Raw genomic sequence first — 20,724 nt, forward strand, 5'->3', positions numbered from 1 at the left:
AAGTTTGAATGAAATCCATCCATAAATGCCAGAAATGCTTGGTATTTGATAATTTTTTACCACAAAAATAACCACCATTCGGCCATTTTGAATAGGATCGTCAAACCAATATATCTGTCTATCTATGACATAATATATAATGAATATTAAAAATTTGAACATAATCAGTGAAAGCAAGTCACATATGGCACGAGAACCACATTCATTAAAACAAAATGGCCGCCATTTTGAATCTTATCTGAAAAACAAAATTATTTGCATCAAGGTCCAATAATGTCTAATGTATATACCAAGGTTGAACAAAATCCATCTGTGAACAACCGAGAAATGCTTGATTTTTAGGACTTTTTAGCACAAAAATGGCCGCCATTCGGCCATCTTGAATCAGATCGTGAAACAAAATGATGTGCATATGTATAATATCATGTATGATGTATGTGTGAAGTTTGATTGTGATTGGTCCAGGCATTTCTAAGATACAGGTCCAGACAGACGCACACACGGAGGTCAAAACATAAGTCCCCGTTTTCGGACTGCTTCCGAATGGGATGTACGAATGTAGCTGAGATGAGTTCCATGTCTGAATTAGCACTTCTGATATAAATAGAGAATACTCACACGACCATAGATGAAGCAATACAGGGTTACTCCTAGTGACCATATATCTAATGGTTTACCATGGTATTTATTTGAGTGATCCTGTAGGGTTTCAGGAGGCATAAATGCAGGGGTACCGGCCGTATTTGACAACAATGCATCAACGCCATCAAACTCATCACTCACGCCAAAATCTGCAATCTGTAAAAAAATTATCATTTCAAGATTTGTGGAAACTGTTCACTATTATTTAAAAGTGTCTCCCCAACTTTTCCATAGGAGGACATACGTGTTAAAAGAGTGTTAACTGCATTTCCAAAAAAACAATTTTCATATTTTTAATCCATGTATCCCTGGTAGCCAAAATGAGTAAATGCATAGCAATATGCCATCTAACTAGAAATACATTTATAATATTATGCAAGAAAGGAAAGAAATTGCTGTTGCTTGTATATGCTTTGCTTCAGTATCAATGTCAATTCAGTGTCAATGTCAATTCTGTATGTCAATTCAGTGTCAATGTCAATTCAGTGTCAATGTCAATTCAGTGTCAATGTCAATTCAGTGTCAATGTCAATTCAGTATCAATGTCAATTCAGTATCAATGTCAATTCAGTGTCAATGTCAATTCAGTGTCAGTGTCAGTGTCAATGTCAATCCAGTGTCAGTGTCAATGTCAATCCAGTGTCAGTGTCAATGTCAATTCAGTGTCAATGTCAATTCAGTGTCAATGTCAATTCAGTGTCAATATCAATTCAGTGTCAATGTCAATTCAGTGTTAATGTCAATTCAGTATCAATGTCAATTCAGTGTCAATGTCAATTCAGTATCAATATCAATGTCAATTCAGCATCAATGTCAATTCGGTGTCAATGTCAATTCGGTGTCAATGTCAATTCGGTGTCAATGTCAATTCAGTGTCAATGTCAATTCAGTGTCAATGTCAATTCAGTGTCAATGTCAATTCAGTATCAATGTCAATTCAGTATCAATGTCAATTCAGTGTCAATGTCAATTCAGTGTCAATGTCAATTCAGTATCAATGTCAATTCAGTATCAATGTCAATTCAGTGTCAATGTCAATTCAGTGTCAGTGTCAATTCAGTGTCAATGTCAATTCAGTATCAATGTCAATTCAGTGTCAATGTCAATTCAGTGTCAATGTCAATTCAGTATCAATGTCAATTCAGTATCAATGTCAATTCAGTGTCAATGTCAATTCAGTGTCAATGTCAATTCAGTGTCAATGTCAATTCAGTGTCAATGTCAATTCAGTATCAATGTCAATTCAGTATCAATGTCAATTCAGTGTCAATGTCAATTCAGTGTCAGTGTCAGTGTCAATGTCAATCCAGTGTCAGTGTCAGTGTCAATCCAGTGTCAGTGTCAATGTCAATTCAGTGTCAATGTCAATTCAGTGTCAATGTCAATTCAGTGTCAATATCAATTCAGTGTCAATGTCAATTCAGTGTTAATGTCAATTCAGTATCAATGTCAATTCAGTGTCAATGTCAATTCAGTATCAATATCAATGTCAATTCAGCATCAATGTCAATTCGGTGTCAATGTCAATTCGGTGTCAATGTCAATTCGGTGTCAATGTCAATTCAGTGTCAATGTCAATTCAGTGTCAATGTCAATTCAGTGTCAATGTCAATTCAGTGTCAGTGTCAATGTCAATCCAGTGTCAGTGTCAATGTCAATTCAGTGTCAATTCAGTGTCAATTCAGTAAGACTATCAATGTCAATTCAGTGTCAATGCCAATTCAGTGTCAATATCAATTCAGTGTCAATTCAGTAACACTATCAATGTCAATTCAGTATCAATGTCAATTCAGTGTCAATGTCAGTTCAGTATCAATATCAATGTCAATTCAGTATCAATGTCAATTCAGCATCAATGTCAATTCGGTGTCAATGTCAATTCAGCATCAATGTCAATTCAGTGTCAATGTCAATTCAGTGTCAATGTCAATTCAGTGTCAGTGTCAATGTCAATCCAGTGTCAGTGTCAATTCAGTGTCAATGTCAATTCAGTGTCAATTCAGTAACACTATCAATGTCAATTCAGTGTCAATGCCAATTCAGTGTCAATATCAATTCAGTATCAATTCAGTAACACTATCAATGTCAATTCAGTGTCAATGTCAATTCAGTGTCAGTGTCAATTCAGTGTCAATTCAGTAACACTATCAATGTCAATTCAGTGTCAATGTCAATTCAGTGTCAATGTCAATTCAGTGTCAATGTCAATTCAGTGTCAATGTCAATATCAATTCAGTATCAATGTCAATTCAGTGTCAATGTCAATCCAGTGTCAATGTCAATGTCAATTCAGTGTGTCAGTATCAATGTCAATTCAGTGTCAATGACAATTCAGTGTCAATGACAATTCAGTGTCAATGTCAATTCAGTGTCAATGTCAATTCAGTATCAATGTCAATTCAGTGTCAATGTCAATTCAGTATCAATATCAATGTCAATTCAGTATCAATGTCAATTCAGCATCAATGTCAATTCGGTGTCAATGTCAATTCAGCATCAATGTCAATTCAGTGTCAATGTCAATTCAGTGTCAATGTCAATTCAGTGTCAGTGTCAATGTCAATCCAGTGTCAGTGACAAAGTCAATTCAGTGTCAATGTCAATTCAGTGTCAATTCAGTAACACTATCAATGTCAATTCAGTGTCAATGTCAATTCAGTGTCAATGCCAATTCAGTGTCAATGCCAATTCAGTGTCAATATCAATTCAGTATCAATTCAGTAACACTATCAATGTCAATTCAGTGTCAATGTCAATTCAGTGTCAATTCAGTAACACTATCAATGTCAATTCAGTGTCAATGTCAATTCAGTGTCAATGTCAATGTCAATTCAGTGTCAATATCAATTCAGTATAAATTTCAATTCAGTGCCAATGTCAATTCAGTATCAATGTCAATTCAGTGTCAGTGTCAATTCAGTGTCAGTGTCAATTCAGTGTCAATGTCAATTTCAATTCAGTGTCAATATCAATTCAATATCAATTCAGTGTCAATGTCAATTCAGTGTCAATTCAGTGTCAGTGTCAATTCAGTGTCAATTCAGTAACACTATCAATGTCAATTCAGTGTCAATGTCAATTCAGTGACAATTCAGTGTCAATGTCAATTCACTGTCAATGTCAATTCAATGTCAATGTCAATATCAATTCAGTATCAATGTCAATTCAGTATCAATGTCAATTCAGTAACACTATCAATGTCAATTCAGTGTCAATGTCAATTCAGTGTCAATTCAGTGTCAATGTCAATTCAGTGTCTATGTCAATTCAGTGTCAATGTCAATATCAATTCAGTATCAATGTCAATTCAGTATCAATGTCAATTCAGTGTCAATGTCAATTCAGTGTCAATGTCAATTCAGTGTCGATGTCAATTCAGTGTCAATATCAATTCAGTGTCAGTGTCAATGTCAATCCAGTGTCAGTGTCAATGTCAATTCAGTGTCAATTCATTAACACTATCAATGTCAATTCAGTGTCAATGTCAATTCAGTGTCAATGTCAATTCAGTGTCAATGTCAATTCAGTTTCAGTATCAATATCAATTCAGTGCCAATGTCAATTCAGTATCAATATCAATGTCAATTCAGTATCAATGTCAATTCAGTGTCAATATCAATTCAATATCAATTCAGTGTCAATGTCAATTCAGTATCAATGTCAATTCTGTGTCAATGTCAATTCAGTATCAATGTCAATGTCAATTCAGTATCAATGTCAATTCAGTGTCAATGTCAATTCAGTATCAATGTCAATTCAGTGTCAATGTCAATTTAGTATCAATGTCAATTCAGTGTCAATGTCAATTCAGTGTCAATGTCAATTCAGTATCAATGTCAATATCAATTCAGTATCAATGTCAATTCAGTATCAATGTCGGTTTAATGTCAATGATTTGCTGTAAGGCAACTAGTAATATTTAACTGATAATCATACAGTGATATAGTGATATAGTGATTTTGAAAAGATTTTTATAGATTTTGTAATTTGATAAATGAAGTTGACATTTTATAAACAAAATAAGTAAATATAAAAGAAATCAGGAGCCACATTTTTGTTTGTGCCTAACTTTAAATACAATTTTATTTTTTCTTGAAGACGAACCTTCCTAGTAGTCAACAAGCTGACTCCACATGATTTTGTGGGATTCCATTTTTACTCAGGATTCTTGAAAAAATAGTTCTGTAAGTATATCCTAATGTATTCAATGTGAACAACTTGATTGATCTAAACTTTGTTTTTTTCCTGATTGATTGTCCAGCAGGAGAAAGTAACATTTAAAAGATTAGAGGCAAAACAAATTAGCCAAGATGATTCATGAAAGTTGATGCATGTGAAAAATGTAATTTACATAGATATTAATGCAATTAATCATTTCTGAGCTTTCACATTAAAACAAATTCTGAATTAATAATGGAAAATCCATTCTATTCAGAAGGTTCTAATTTTCTCCAACTTTAAACATCACTTGTGTTCTCAGTAGAGCTTATAGCACATGTGCCTAATGTTTACATATAAATTCACTTGGCACATGGCAATAAATCTCACTACATACTAACCTCAGCCTTGATAAAGTGTTAGGTCTATAGACTTGCATGTAATCACTGATACGTGTACGTTAATAATATTCTCTTGACAGTAAGCAGTGTAAATGCTAAACCAGTTGTAATAATTTGATTCACACTTGATAGGAGTTTAACTTTAGCCATGCTTAATATTAAGTACTATAGGTCTCAATAATTTTTATATTAAACGTGATAAAACACTTTTATTTCCAAAGGTTGGTCTACATTTAAAACCAAACACTGATTTATTGGCCTATATTATTTCTTTTCCAAAAGGAAAATGAAAATTTTACAGGCCAATAAAAATATTGGCAGGGCAATATATTGTCAATAAAAAAAAATCAACCAATATATGAGCTAATAACAAAAATATCAGGTCAATATAATTGTATTTTCATCTAGTCCTATCCAGGAAAGAAAAAGTAATTAAACTTAAATATAATGTAATGTACAATGTTAAATATGGGAACCTTCTAAAATGCAAAAAAAGATTTTCTGAAATTATTCCAAATTGTATTTATGTGTGTTTACAATCTAAACACTGCATGTGTTTACAATCTAAACACTGCATGTGTTTACAATCTAAACACTGTGTGTTTACAATTTAAACACTGTGTGTTTACAATTTAAACACTGTGTGTGTTTACAATTTAAACACTGTGTTTACAATTTAAACACTGTGTGTGTTTACAATCTACACTGTGTGTGTTTACAATCTACACTGTGTGTGTTTACAATCTACACTGTGTGTTTACAATCTAAACACTGCATGTGTTTACAATCTAAACACTGTGTGTTTACAATCTAAACACTGTGAGTTTACAATCTAAACACTGTGTTTACAATCTAAACACTGTGTGTTTACAATCTAAACACTGCGTGTGTTTACAATCTAAACACTGTGTGTTTACAATCTAAACAATGTGTGTTTACAATCTAAACACTGTGTTTACAATCTAAGCACTGCATGTTTTACAATCTAAACACTGTGTTTACAATCTAAACACTGTGTTTACAATCTAAACACTGCATGTGTTTACAATCTACACTGTGTGTGTTTACAATCTAAACACTGCATATGTTTACAATCTAAACACTGTGTTAAAATAAAAACATGGCATGCACTGATTTTGTAAATCAAAAACTGACCAAAAACATGCATGAAAGTGTTACCTTTATATGTCCATCGTTGCCCAGCAGTAGATTAGATGGCTTGATATCTCGATGAATTATTTTTTGATAATGTACTAAGAAGTAAAAGTTGAATATAAGTTACATTTATCTTACTCAAACAAGAAATGAACTGAGCATTTTACATTTTTTATTGATAGTACATATATTTATGAAACTTTCTAGAAATACTGATAAAACCTGACCCATTTATGGTACAATTCATGTTCAAATTCTGTGTAAACAATAACAAATAGTTTTACCCTCAGAGCACCACAATTTTTCCTGCCAAAATTTGTTGATATGTGCAACATTTCACACATTTTATGTTTTTGTTTAGATTTTGGACCAGATATATAATAGACATAATTTCTCATTGGCAACAAATTTTGATAATCTATTACAGAAACAATTATGAGCTGAAGGTGTTAATACGTTCTTGGCAGAAGTGGCTCTGTGAAATTATAGAATGAGAGTAAACTTTTAGTTTCTTGGCCGTGTATGTACACAATGATCAAAAGTTCTGTTATGTGATTGGTCAGAAGTTTAAAGACCATATTTATTACTTAAATCATCATGCAAAGAATCCTGTTGTAATTACAGACCTGGAAGCAACTGTTACAAACAAATATATTATATACAGCTAAGCAAGTAGTCAGCTAAAGGAATCAAAGCCACAACCTCCATGATGTGAAGAAAACACTATTGTATCGTTCCTAGGTTATATGTGTGGACAGTGGTTTTGATGAAAGTATACATGGATAGCAAATATCAGCACACTACACAAATACTTACAATATTCAATTCCTAGTATAGCATCATGGAGATATATTCGTGATTGGTCTTCACTAAAAGGGTTTTCTGTTGGCACGTCGATCACAGGACTGTAACAAAACATTTAATAAAAATTCAATGACATCCCTCTACATTGCCAACTGTGGATTGCCAAAAATGAATGAATAAATCCCATGGCACGAGAATGAATATAACCAGAAGCTAAACAGTGAACATGGAAAAGAAGTAAAATATAAAGTAATTACAAAAGGGTTAGATTTTTTCATGTTTGCACACTGTGAACAAGCAGACTCTCGGCTGAGATAGCTCTGCTGCTAGCAATGCACATTTCATTAGAGAATTGAGGATATCATTACAAAATAAAAAAATCAGAGAGAGGTCCACCTGGGGTACCTATACATGTATGTATAATATTAAAGCAAATATCACTTTTTACCAAAAATGACAAAAATATTCATCAAAATTAGAGAATTGAAGACATCATCACGAAATGAATCTAAGAGAGGTCAACCCAAAGTGCATGTACACCAAGTACATTTGTATCAAAGCAATCAGGCTTGTAGTTTTCAAGAAGAAATCAAAGTAAAAAGTTGACATGGATGCTGACAGAAGACAAAGTTAATAGCCGAGCTAAAAAGTCACCCTTTGACCCAGTTTGTCACATACCCATTTGGGACCAATTCAAATACCATATACAGGTTATCTTCATTGGGGTCATCTAAGACTTCCACCAAATGTACAACATTAGGATGATCTAACTTCTTGAGTATTGCTATTTCTCTATAGACTCTTTCTAATGGCGTCTTTGGTACTGGCTTGCCATTCCTGGCAGGAGGTGGCTCTGTAAATTTGTGAAATGAGAGAGTACATTACTTTTAGTTTTTAATGGCTGTGTACAGAATGAGAGAATTGATAGAATCTAGTTTTGCACACTGCCTGCAAAGGCTGTAATATACTATTCTTATTAACTGATTTTTAGCAGCATTGTGTTCTGAAATAATCAAGTATGTCAAAATCTAAAATATTGACTTCAATATTTTAATACTAATTACATGTAAAGGTACTGATCAGAAGAGTTGTTATATATGAACTGTGAGGGCGCTGTCACATTTCAAAATTATTTGTTTAACTACCAGATGAAAGAAAATATTGTATTGTGGAAAGGTTAATGGCTGATACTTATTTCAGTTTTTAATAAATTTATGCCAATATATACAATTGATAAACATAAGTATTCAAGAAACCTGAAATAAACTTTTGTCGTGATAAAATGGAAATGCTGTATATTTATTGAGGAAGCAGTTGAAGCACTGGCCTATCCTAATAAGACATTAATTCAATATGGGCAATATAAGAAGGCAATTATCGACTGTGTGCGGCTGTAAAATGTCGGGAGATGTGAAGACTACCAATTAGCTTCCTACTCAAACAGATAAGCAACACAATATAAACGGCAGATAGTTTACTATTCTCACAAATCTTGATTTAATTGATTTGAACCGATGAATAAAGTGATAACATACTTGGGGAAAAACATCTGATATACCATATTTACTCAGAAGCACATCTCCTGATGCACACAAGTCATGCAAAAATTGCGTTTATTTCATCAATAAATTTGACTTATGTTGGCCATAGACACACCTCATTTACATAAGTGCAACACTAATAGAGTATAGAATCTTGGTAGGCGTTGATGCATTTAACTGTATTGCCAAAATTTAGTAAAATTGATAAAGACCAAACTGACCATCACTGGGTAAAATTTACAAAGACCAAACTGAGAAATAGCCACTTGACTTTTTTAAATTAATAGCTAATGCATGGAGAAATAGCCACTTGACTATTTTAATAGCTAATGCATGGAGAAATAGCCACTTGACTATTTTAATTAATAGCTAATGCATAGAGAAATAGCCACTTGACTATTTTAATAGCTAATACATGGAGAAATAGCCACTTGACTATTTTAATAGCTAATACATGGAGAAATAGCCACTTGACTATTTTAATAGCTAATACATGGAGAAATAGCCACTTGACTATTTTAATAGCTAATGCATAGAGAAATAGCCACTTGACTATTTTAATAGCTAATGCATAGAGAAATAGCCACTTGACTATTTTAATAGCTAATACATGGAGAAATAGCCACTTGACTATTTTAATAGCTAATGCATGGAGAAATATCCACTTGACTATTTTAATAGCTAATACATGGAGAAATAGCCACTTGACTATTTTAATAGCTAATGCATAGAGAAATAGCCACTTGACTATTTTAATAGCTAATGCATAGAGAAATAGCCACTTGACTATTTTAATAGCTAATACATAGAGAAATAGCCACTCGACTATTTTAATAGCTAATGCATAGAGAAATAGCCATTTGACTATTTTAATAGCTAATGCATAGAGAAATAGCCACTTGACTATTTTAATAGCTAATGCATAGAGAAATAGCCACTTGACTATTTTAATAGCTAATGCATAGAGAAATAGCCACTTGACTATTTTAATAGCTAATACATGGAGAAATAGCCATTTGCCTATTTTAAATTAATAGCTAATGCATGGAGAAATAGCCACTTGAATATTGTTATAGCTAATACATGGAGAAATAGCCACTTGACTATTTTAATAGCTAACAATAAATTTAACAAATTATTCTTAATTTAACAGCGATAAATATCAAAGAGCAGTCACTTGTTGAGTTCAGGCAGCTTAGATCCACTGCTGACCTGTATCCATGAACACTTTGAACTATGAACGACAATTTAGAAATCCAATACATATTAAGTAATATAGCCAAAGGGAACTCTGAATTCACATAATCTAATAAGGATGTTATTCTACTCCTATTGCCTACAACAGACAAAATAACCATGACTATTTTATTCAGGATTTCAAAATTTAATTAAGTTTTATTTTAATTGTATTTTACCAATTTCCTTTTTGTGTTTGCTTAATGAACGAGAATGAGAATAGTATGATACTGAGCAGACATCAAATATTCAAAGAATAGTTAAGTTAAGGTCTCATTAAAAAAAAAAAGCAATGTTTTGTTCATACACAAAATTAATATCATTTTAAATTGTAGATTAAATAAAAGCCAATCGGTCACCTTCTAATATTAATATTGTGTTAAAAAAATGTCAAATAATGAATTGTTTTTATGTTGTCACTAGTTAGTCACACAACTACTATTTGTCAGTAATATGAGAATATCGTATAGTATGCATATCAACAACGTACAGTGGAAGTCGAAACGATTCGTACTGCCTGAATGCTTACATAATTATATATCATTATTTTGTAATTAATTTAGAAGCAAACAGAAAAAATATTGAAAAACTATGGAAAATATGATTCGTGATTATTTTTTGGCAAGGATGACAAATGTTCACTTTTTAAAAAATGAGTGATTTCTGCAAAATTTCATTCTCACATAAACCTTAAAATGATCAAATCACAAACAGTTTTAGCGATAGAAATTATGGTTTAAAGTAATATTGGGAGTAAGATTGAATTTGTTACCCAAACAAGTGATTGGTCACTGTCGGAATGACTTTTTGAAGTTGCATCTTTGCAGGTTGTAAAGATTGAGATAAGGAATGCTGGTTGTATTGAGTCTATTTACGTACACTGAGATAAGATAAGCCTAGGGTATTTAAATTGCAATCTTGAATACAATTGTTTTTAAAAACTGGGAAATTATATTTGCAGTCCACAACTACAAAAATACATATCCTCAAAATAAGATTTCGGTCAGCATTCACAAATGGGAAATATGTGTGTTCTTTTTTTGTTAATGACAAAAACGAATTTCACAACAATAACCAAAAAAAAGGGGGAGCATACCATTTTTCTTGGCATTAATAGGGAAAACTTGCAATATGCCCCTATGTGCAGAGTAACAAGTCAAAAATGAAAATGTTACGAGGTGACGTGAATTAATCAAAAAATTATACTTACTCGAAAATCCACCTTTTCTAATCAACTTCTTTTTTGACAGTATTTTCATTGCCTGGAGACACATACAATGTATAGACACATTATTCTGACTGGTATGCAACTAGGATTGTCACGAATGCTGTGTTTGTCACCATGGCAACAACATAAGAGTTAAATTTATATATAAAATGCACAGTGATACATTTTTACAAATACTGTTATTATACATAGAACGTTCATGTTCGCACGTTTCCTTTCATCTCACATTGCAAATATAATCAAGTATTTTAATGGAAAATATAACAACAGCTATTTCGTGATAAAAACTGTACAAAATGTGCTTATACAATCATACGTATTTGCATTTATGGTATAACTAAGTCAATAGAACCATGTAAAATGAAATATTATATGGAAAATCTAATTCGTGCTGAAATATGAATCTCCAGAACACAAAGAGTAAATATAATGTGATATCATGTAATAATCATGAATTATATTTCAACCTTTAAAAAAGGCAATCAGAAAAATTCTGTGTACATCTCAAATCAAAACAAAATCCATGGTGGTATTTCTACAATGCTCACTTCTTATCATCACTTGCACACATATAAAGTCATCACTTGCAATGGCACACACAGTATGATGACATCACTTGCAATGGCACACACAGTATGATGACATCACTGGCAATGACACACAAAGAATGATGACATCACTTGCACTGTCACACAAAAAATGAAGACATGCCTCATTTATAACTTTGGATGTTTTCATTTAATGAATTTCTAGAATGCAATCACCAATGCACAGTTTTGTCCTAAAATTCCCATTTTAATTAAATTATACTGACAAGTTTCACATAAATTTATTACGTGAGAAATTTAACAGAATATAAATCTGAGACTACAAACCATGAATGAGAAGTACCGAGGTTGCTGTAATTATCCACTAACACAGCAGATATCTAAGTGATTTTTCCCATAAATCAGCCAATTTAAGACTACAGCGGCACTTTACACATCAAAACATTATTAATGGATGGTTTCATCATTGATGTTACAAATAACCCTTTTAAATTTAAAATTCACAGGCAATTTACAATGTATATCATAATATAATGTAGACTTAGAAGCCTTATTTTGTTGTCATATTTACAGCATAGTAATCACAGTTTAAAATCATTTGCTTTGACCACGTAGGTATATTTGTTAAAATTGAGCATTTATCTATAACAGGGGGTAGATTTTTATAATTCTAAGTCAGTGCTCTCCTTAATTCATTGAGTGGATTATGACAGGAAACCAAAAATATCTGAATATTGTGATCTCAGTGATTGATAAAGTGAAAACTTGCTTTACTACATGTAGCTCAAGCCTGCTTACTAACAAATGGGATATGGGTTGTTAATTTTATTTTTCATATTTCAAATTTTCATATATCAGATTCTGATGTAACATTTATTTTCAAATTTAATTTATAACCAAATGGACAGAATTTTCCACTGGCTGAAGGTTTTGATAATTTGATGAAATACGTGAAACAAGTATTTATATTACATAGCCCCTGTGAATTATCAAGTTTGAGAAATACATAAAACAAGTCATTGACATAGTCACAGTTGGAATTAAGGGAAATGTTATTCATGCCAAAAATAAAGTAATATGCATCAAAAGCATAGTTTGTAATTAAGATCCCAAGATACATGATATATGTGTGAAGTTTGAGTGAGATCTAAGAAATAATTCACCTGCTTTCTAATATACTTTTATAAAAACACAAAACAATTACATTTATCTTTGAATGATATCTGCATTGTACACCCCCTGAAATCTAGTATCTATGTACATCTAAATATAGATAAATGTTAACACTATGTTGCTATTAGAAGGTATTAAACCTTTTCTCAATATATACGCGGGGGGGGGGGGGGGTGGTGGTGATTTAATGGATTGATACTAAATGCATTATGTATAAATGCAATTACGGGTGCTATTACAAACCACACTATTCACCGTAACGTATACATGCATGTATATTAGATCAGTGTTTCCAACAGACATTTGACAAAATGATTTTGAGTTTTTGTGGACGGTGAAACTGTCTCACAAAAAAGTAAGAAAGGGAAAGTACCAATTTATAAAATATGTTTCACATAATTATTTGTTATGTCATTCTACAACAGTAAACACTTTATGAAGCACAATTAAAATTCCCCTGTCTCGACCATAAGCCCCCCCCCACATGAATAGGTACGGTAATTGTTTAATAATTTCTATACTCATGAACAATTTTGCTCCACATATTTATTCCCACATGAGTAGACTCATATTAATAAAAATTATATGGTTTATTTTAGTCCAGCTAAATCGCATGTGTCGTTTCCACGTCTGAGTACATCACAAGCACTGACACGATTGGAACTTCCCGTTCTATGTATGCACGGCCATGGTAATTTACTGGAATTGATTTTTAGTTTGACTGATCCCGAGGGTAATGAAATTTATTTCAAATAAAAGTTTGATATTAATCAATTTCACAGTATGGCTTTATTTGGGTTCATCTGACCTGTATAGGAAATTCAGATTTGTGAGGAGATTAGTTTGATACATCTGTGAACTAAAAACAGATTATTCTGTAAAACAGATCGTTGGCAAGTTTGTCTAATATTTGCATTCCATGTTGAAAAATAATGAACACTGAACAGCAATACATAAGTCAATGTACAAGATGGCTTCCATTAATGATGTTTTAGTCATCATGACTTCCAGTATCTTTGTTTAACTAACTAGTTACATCTCTTTGAAATCAAGGATAATGAATATGAACCAAATTTACGAATTGCAAGGCAGTCTAGGATTGAATGCACAGAAATAAACATGAATGATATGTTCATACAAACACGCTTGTGTTTACAGAGTGATAGGAGAGTTTCACATACACGCTTGTGTTTACAGCGATAGAACGGTTTCACATACACGCTTGTGTTTACAGTGATAGAAGAGTTTCACAAACATGCCTGTGTTTACAGTGATAGGAGAGTTTCACATACACGCTTGTGTTTACAGAGTGATAGGAGAGTTTCAATTACATGCTTGTGTTTACAGTGATAGAACGGTTTCAATTACATGCTTGTGTTTACAGTGATAGAACGGTTTCACATACACGCTTGTGTTTACAGAGTGAAAAGATAGTTTCACATACACGCTTGTGTTTACTGTGATAGAAGAGTTTCACATACACGCTTGTGTTTACAGTGATAGCAGAGTTTCACATACACGCTTGTGTTTACAGAGTGAAAAGATAGTTTCACATACACGCTTGTGTTTACTGTGATAGGAGAGTTTCAATTACATGCTTGTGTTTACAGTGATAGAACGGTTTCACATACACGCTTGTGTTTACAGAGTGAAAAGATAGTTTCACATACACGCTTGTGTTTACTGTGATAGAAGAGTTTCACATACACGCTTGTGTTTACAGTGATAGCAGAGTTTCACATACACGCTTGTGTTTACAGAGTGAAAAGATAGTTTCACATACACGCTTGTGTTTACAGAGTGAAAAGATAGTTTCACATACACGCTTGTGTTTACTGTGATAGGAGAGTTTCACATATACGCTTGTGTTTACAGTGATAGAAGAGTTTCACATACATGCTTGTGTTTACAGTGATAGCAGTTTCACATACACGCTTGTGTTTACTGTGATAGGAGTTTCACATACATGCTTGTGTTTACTGTGATAGAAGAGTTTCACATACACGCTTGTGTTTACAGTGATAGAAGAGTTTCACATACACGCTTGTGTTTACAGTGATAGCAGAGTTTCACATACACGCTTGTGTTTACTGTGATAGCAGAGTTTCATATACACGCTTGTGTTTACAGAGTGAAAAGATAGTTTCACATACACGCTTGTGTTTACAGTGATAGAACGGTTTCACATACACGCTTGTGTTTACAGAGTGAAAAGATAGTTTCACATACACGCTTGTGTTTACTGTGATAGAAGAGCTTCACATACATGCTTGTGTTTACAGAGTGATAGGAGAGTTTCACATACACGCTTGTGTTTACAGAGTGATAGGAGAGTTTCACATACACACTTGTGTTTACAGTGATAGGAGCGTTTCACATACATGCTTGTGTTTACAGTGATAGAACGGTTTCACATACACGCTTGTGTTTACAGAGTGAAAAGATAGTTTCACATACACGCTTGTGTTTACTGTGATAGAAGAGTTTCACATACATGCTTGTGTTTACAGATAGGAGAGTTTCACATACACGCTTGTGTTTACAGTGATAGGAGAGTTTCACATACATGCTTGTGTTTACAGTGATAGAACGGTTTTACATACACGCTTGTGTTTACAGAGTGAAAAGATAGTTTCACATACACGCTTGTGTTTACTGTGATAGAAGAGTTTCACAAACATGCCTGTGTTTACAGTGATAGGAGGGTTTCACATACACGCTTGTGTTTACAGTGATAGAAGGGTTTCACATACAAGCTTGTGTTTACAGTGATAGAAGGGTTTCACATACACGCTTGTGTTTACAGAGTGAAAAGATAGTTTCACATACACGCTTGTGTTTACTGTGATAGAAGAGTTTCACATACATGCTTGTGTTTACAGAGTGATAGGAGAGTTTCACATACACGCTTGTGTTTACAGTGATAGGAGAGTTTCACATACATGCTTGTGTTTACAGTGATAGAACGGTTTCACATACACGCTTGTGTTTACAGAGTGAAAAGATAGTTTCACATACACGCTTGTGTTTACTGTGATAGAAGAGTTTCACAAACATGCCCGTGTTTACAGTGATAGGAGGGTTTCACATACACGCTTGTGTTTACAGTGATAGAAGGGTTTCACATACATGCTTGTGTTTACAGTGATAGAAGGGTTTCACATACACGCTTGTGTTTACAGAGTGATAGGGAAGGCCAGACATTCATTTCATTACAGGCAAGGCAAAAAGTTTAATACATTACTTCATAAAATATTAACCACCCAGGTACTGACAGTGTGACATGGTTATAATAATATATTAACCACCTAGGTACTGACAGTGGGGCATGATCATAACAATATATTAACCACCCAGGTATTGACAGTGGGGCATGATCATAACAATATATTAACCACCCAGGTACTGACAGTGTGGCATGATCACAACAATATATTAACCACCCAGGTACTGACAGTGGGTATGATCATAACAATATATTAACCACCCAGGTACTAACAGTATGGCATGTTCATTGCAATATATTAACCACCTAGGTACTGACAGTGGGGCATGATCATAACAATATATTAACCACCCAGGTACTGACAGTGGGGCATGATCATAACAATATATTAACCACCCAGGTACTGACAGTATGGCATGTTCATTGCAATATATTAACCACCTAGGTGCTACATTGTGACATGCTAATAAAAATATATTAAACACCCAGGTACTGACAGTGTGGTATGATCACAACAATATATTAACCACCCAGGTACTGACAGTGTGGCATGATCATAACAATATATTAACCACCCAGGTACTGACAGTGTGGCATGATCACAACAATATATTAACCACCCAGGTACTAACAGTATGGCATGTTCATTGCAATATATTAACCACCTAGGTACTGACAGTGGGGCATGATCATAACAATATATTAACCACCCAGGTACTGACAGTGGGGCATGATCATAACAATATATTAACCACCCAGGTACTGACAGTGGGGCATGATCATAACAATATATTAACCACCAAAGTACTGACAGTGGGGCATGCTCATAATAATTTATTAACCACCCAGGTACTGAAAGTGGGGCATTATCATAAAAATATATTAACCACCAAGGTATTGACAGTGGGGCATGCTAATAAAAATATATTAACCACCCAGGTACTGACAGTTGGGCATGATCATAACAATATATTAACCACCCAGGTACTGACAGTGTGGCATGATCATAAAAATATATTAGCCACCCAGGTACTGAAAGTGGGGCATGATCATAAAAATATATTAACCACCAAGGTATTGACAGTGGGGCATGCTAATAAAAATATATTAACCACCCAGGTACTGACAGTGGGGCATGATCATAACAATATATTAACCATCCAGATACTGACAGTGGGGCATGCTAATAAAAATATATTAACCACTCAGGTACTGACAGTATGGCATGTTCATTGCAATATATTAACCACCTAGGTACTACATTGTGACATGCTGATAAAAATATATTAACCACCCAGGTACTGACAGTGGGACATGATCATAACAATATATTAACCACCCAGGTACTGACAGTGGGGCATGATCATAACAATATATTAACCACCCAGGTACTGACAGTGGGGCATGATCATAACAATATATTAACCACCCAGGTACTGACAGTGTGACATGCTAATAAAAATATATTAACCACCCAGGTACTGACAGTGGAGCATGGTTCTAACTAAATTATAAAATGGGTTTATCACTACAAATTTTTTCACTTTAAGCATTTGCAAGTGTGCAATGTAAACATCACACAAAAGTAATTTTCTTTTTCTTTATTCAAGTCAATTCAAACCTCAAATCTCGAGATGAATTTGTTAAACAATGATGCAAAGTTAACATATACATGTATAATGGGCAACACATAAAGAACTTGCAGTTTATATTTACTAAAAAGTACCATTTCTTAAAATCACATTTTTTAGAGATATTCAACCTATACACCTTCTAAAAGCTAAGATAGTAGAGAAGTCTATAAACCAATCAATTTATAGAATGCTACAGGCTGATGAGATTGGAATTGAGTCATCAATGTTTTGAGGTGAGTATGATTGGTATCTATGATGCAAAACTTGTAATTGCTTCTAGAGGATGCTGTCCATTAAAACGAAGCTGTTGTATGGCATTATGTAATCACTCGTGTGTATATAAAAACTGCTTCTGGCAATATCACATGCTACGCTTGTTTTAATCTATGTATGCAACCTCTTCATCGTACATGTTATATACTATTCATCAACAAGATCTAACATGAAATTGGGTAAAAGAAATTGGACGAGTGGGAGAATTAAAAAGCTTAGAGGATATTCCCTGGAGAAGATCAGATATAGTACGTTTATCATCCGCACACTGAAGGTCACTGTTGAATACATCAATTGTTGATATGGGAATAGAATGATCTACGTTTATCGTGTGCTACTCATTTCTTCACTAAGAGCCAGATTTAAAATGAATGCAGTATATATTTATCATATTTTGTATACAGTCAAGAATATCTGGCGTTACTTTTTTTGATATACGCTTTTATCATTATCACCAAGAAAAAATGAATTGTTGCCATGTTCACTTTGCAGAATTACAGGCACTGACTTGTTACCATGACAACAAAGAAGCAGCTTATTACTACTGAAGAATGTATACACTACATGGGAAGGTACATTTACTATGCTCATTGGTAGCTGTCAATCACTCTTTGCAAAAATTGCAATGATTTTTGTAAATTCTAAATTGCCTTCAATTAATTACACATATGACTAAATCTGCATAATGTCGTTAGATTTAGCATGATGAGGTACAAAGTTTAATCAAAAAAACTTAGAATAAACTTCCATAAGCCAAGGGTACTGAAGGCAAAGATTGGCAAAATTTGTAAAATTAATTAAAAAGATAAAATTACACTTTTAACAACAAGCCTTGTGACTAATATGGCTATGATCTCTGAGATGTAAAATCAATCAAATACACAGTATGGAAGATAATATTACTGATTGAGGCAAAGAGAATACAATTGTGTGTACATCTGTGGTTTGTAGTCTGTTATCATAGAGCAACTATGCATCTGGTTATTGAGAACAAGTCTGAATATATAATATGCAAATTAGGTGCACATTTAAACCCTAAATGACACACGCAGGTCAGGCTTACATTGTACCTGAGAGCACCTATGCCCCAAGTTTCATAGAAATAAAAGGTTATTGTGATATCAAAAACTTTGTCTAATTCATGTAATTCAGGTTTGAGATATCATTTTAAAATAGCTGAAAAATTTGGTTAAAAATTATGACTTAGTTAATTAATATGCACAGATTTTAACCAATGCTAATCAGGTGTGTATTGTCCTAGAACATCTATGCACCAAGTTTCATTGAAATGCTATCATGAACATGGTTTTTGAGGTATTATAGAAATGTACAAGAATGCATGAGAATTTGGTTATTTAGTCTTTGATTATAGGTATCTGGACGTTTCTGAAATGGTTCATCATCAGTTTCATTTGAAAAGGTAATAAGTCAGTAGTAGAACCAAGAAGCAAAAAACATGGGTAACAAAACATGGGAATGAGTAGACCATTTCTGTACACTGCGAGAATCACGCGTTATGCATGAAATCGAACGTAAAAACAGGACAAACAAAGGTCGTAGTGGCGTCAAACATCGCGTGGGATTCGACAAACTCGAGGTATTTGGGGGATAATTCCATGCTTAATAATGTGCTGTACACATTTGATGATAGGCAATTTTGATTAAGTGAGGGTATTCGAAAGCAATATTCCTCTGTCTAAGATTGGCCGGTCGATATGAGGTACGAAATAAAGAAATTCGAGTTCAAAATCAAATTGTTTGATTCTGGCGGCAGACGCTCGACACGCGTCTTTCATACAACTCGCAAGATCTCGCAGTTGAACTTAAAATCACCTATTCAAAAGTTACTTACATAGCTGACTGCATCTTCTTCACTGTATGCTAATTTAACAATTCCATAAGAGCCTTTTCCAATTTCATTTTTCAGTCTGTACTGGTTAAGCTGAGTGAAATTCTGTTAAAAATCAAACCAGAGGAAAATGTTATAAAAACAATCATTTGGACGGGGCCAATTAACAGATAATAAAATTACAAAATCAAGTGATGTGATATATTAATCAACTGATTTAATTCTTATCTATTTAAATTTTAAATAAGTTTTTACACTAGAAAAATAAAATTACAGTTTCATTATTAGACAACCTTTAAGAGGTTTACTGTGTCTTGGAGCTATATGGAAAACAGCAAGTAATTTACAATGATAAAACATCGTGTTAGAAATCAGTCACTTCAGAACACTCCATGAAAGCATTACATTTTAAGCTAAAACAAATCAAAGAGAATTATTCAAGAGAAACTTGAAGAAGACAATGTTTGACATTTCAATAAATCCTGAGTTATTCATCTGCACAAGTGTATTAAATCGTAATTGGTTGTGTGAGCACGAAAAAGTAATCACGACTGAGTATAACCTTTCTCACCATCATACATTGTATGTGTGTTTATATTGAAGTGTATCGTATACATACACATATTGGTGATTTATTATTCAAACCTGTCTTCAAAAGTACTAAGCCGTAGATTAGTGGATAATCCCTAATTTCAAATGACCTGATTATAGTATACAACATAATATGGTACATCTACAGTATGTAAGAAACAATCAAAATTGGATTAGAATACAAACAAGTAGAATCTCAGAAATATTTCTCAAAAATTGCAGATAGATCAATGCAGTTCATTGTGACACATAATTATTATAACTA

At 33.3% G+C, this 20,724-nt stretch overlaps 1 protein-coding gene across 1 annotated transcript in view; it reads right to left on the reverse strand.

The window, feature by feature from the left end:
* LOC102801852 (calcium/calmodulin-dependent protein kinase kinase 1-like) overlaps positions 1 to 20,724 on the reverse strand; it is a 47,950-nt gene that overhangs the window by 3,890 nt on the left and 23,336 nt on the right. Inside the window, exons 3-8 of the mRNA XM_085490996.1 lie at positions 19,872 to 19,973; positions 11,144 to 11,199; positions 7,839 to 7,997; positions 7,173 to 7,261; positions 6,381 to 6,454; positions 619 to 798 (exon numbers count right to left, since the gene is read on the reverse strand). Of these exons, the coding sequence (XP_085347122.1) occupies positions 619 to 798; positions 6,381 to 6,454; positions 7,173 to 7,261; positions 7,839 to 7,997; positions 11,144 to 11,199; positions 19,872 to 19,973 (660 nt within the window). The remainder of the gene's footprint in view (positions 1 to 618; positions 799 to 6,380; positions 6,455 to 7,172; positions 7,262 to 7,838; positions 7,998 to 11,143; positions 11,200 to 19,871; positions 19,974 to 20,724) is intronic.

The sequence above is a fragment of the Saccoglossus kowalevskii genome, chromosome 16 (genome assembly GCF_978046115.1).
Source record: "Saccoglossus kowalevskii chromosome 16, keSacKowa6.1, whole genome shotgun sequence".
NCBI lineage: Eukaryota > Metazoa > Hemichordata > Enteropneusta > Harrimaniidae > Saccoglossus > Saccoglossus kowalevskii.